The 791-nt window shown below is 63.8% G+C and overlaps 1 protein-coding gene across 1 annotated transcript in view; it reads left to right on the forward strand.

Moving 5' to 3' along the window:
- Positions 1-791, forward strand: part of PSD (pleckstrin and Sec7 domain containing) — a 14,141-nt gene that overhangs the window by 12,068 nt on the left and 1,282 nt on the right. Inside the window, 2 exon segments of the mRNA XM_010859603.1 lie at positions 41-198; positions 368-776. Of these exon segments, the coding sequence (XP_010857905.1) occupies positions 41-198; positions 368-776 (567 nt within the window).

Here is a 791-nt window from a genome sequence, read left to right on the forward strand (position 1 = left end):
GGGACAGGACTGTGGCCAGGACAAGACGGGCACCCCACAGGAGGAGTACCAGCCTGGGAAAGCGCTGTCAGAGGCAGAGCTTAAGAACGCCATCAGCATCCACCACGCGCTGGCCACGCGGGCCAGTGACTACAGCAAGAGGCCCCACGTCTTCTACCTGCGCACAGCTGACTGGCGGGTCTTCCTCTTCCAGGCCCCGTGAGTGCCCTCCTCCGGCCCATCCCAGACCCCTTCCCCCCACCCCCAGCATGCTTCCCTTGCTTGTCCCCGGACTGCCTCCTTCCTTATCAGGCCACACCCTGAGCCAGCACTGCCATTGCGGGACGGATCCCTGGCCCAGTCCCAGGTGGCCGTGCTGTCTCCCCAGGAGCCTGGAGCAGATGCAGTCCTGGATCACTCGCATCAATGTGGTGGCTGCCATGTTCTCCGCACCCCCATTCCCAGCTGCCGTCAGCTCCCAGAAGAAGTTCAGCCGCCCTCTGCTACCCAGCGCTGCCACCCGCCTCTCCCAGGTACCCTCCCCCACCTCCTGTCCACCTGGTGCCTCGGGGCAAGTGGGGCGCTGGAGTGGGGCCAGCCTAGGCCGGCCACACTCGAGGCTGCTGCCTATGATGTGGCTGTCCACCTCACCAGGATGCGGGGGGCCGTGGAGGCTGAAATCCAATCAGTTAACCCAGACACTGGGTGCTTTGTTCATCCAGAGGAAGGGGCACCTTTTCAGAAACCTTGCACAAAGGCACTGTCTCTGCCAGAATAACCCTGATCGTGCTCCCCTGGCCCCTAGGAGGAGC

Source organism: Bison bison, unplaced genomic scaffold, assembly GCF_000754665.1.
Source record: "Bison bison bison isolate TAMUID 2011002044 unplaced genomic scaffold, Bison_UMD1.0 scf7180017864456, whole genome shotgun sequence".
NCBI lineage: Eukaryota > Metazoa > Chordata > Mammalia > Artiodactyla > Bovidae > Bison > Bison bison.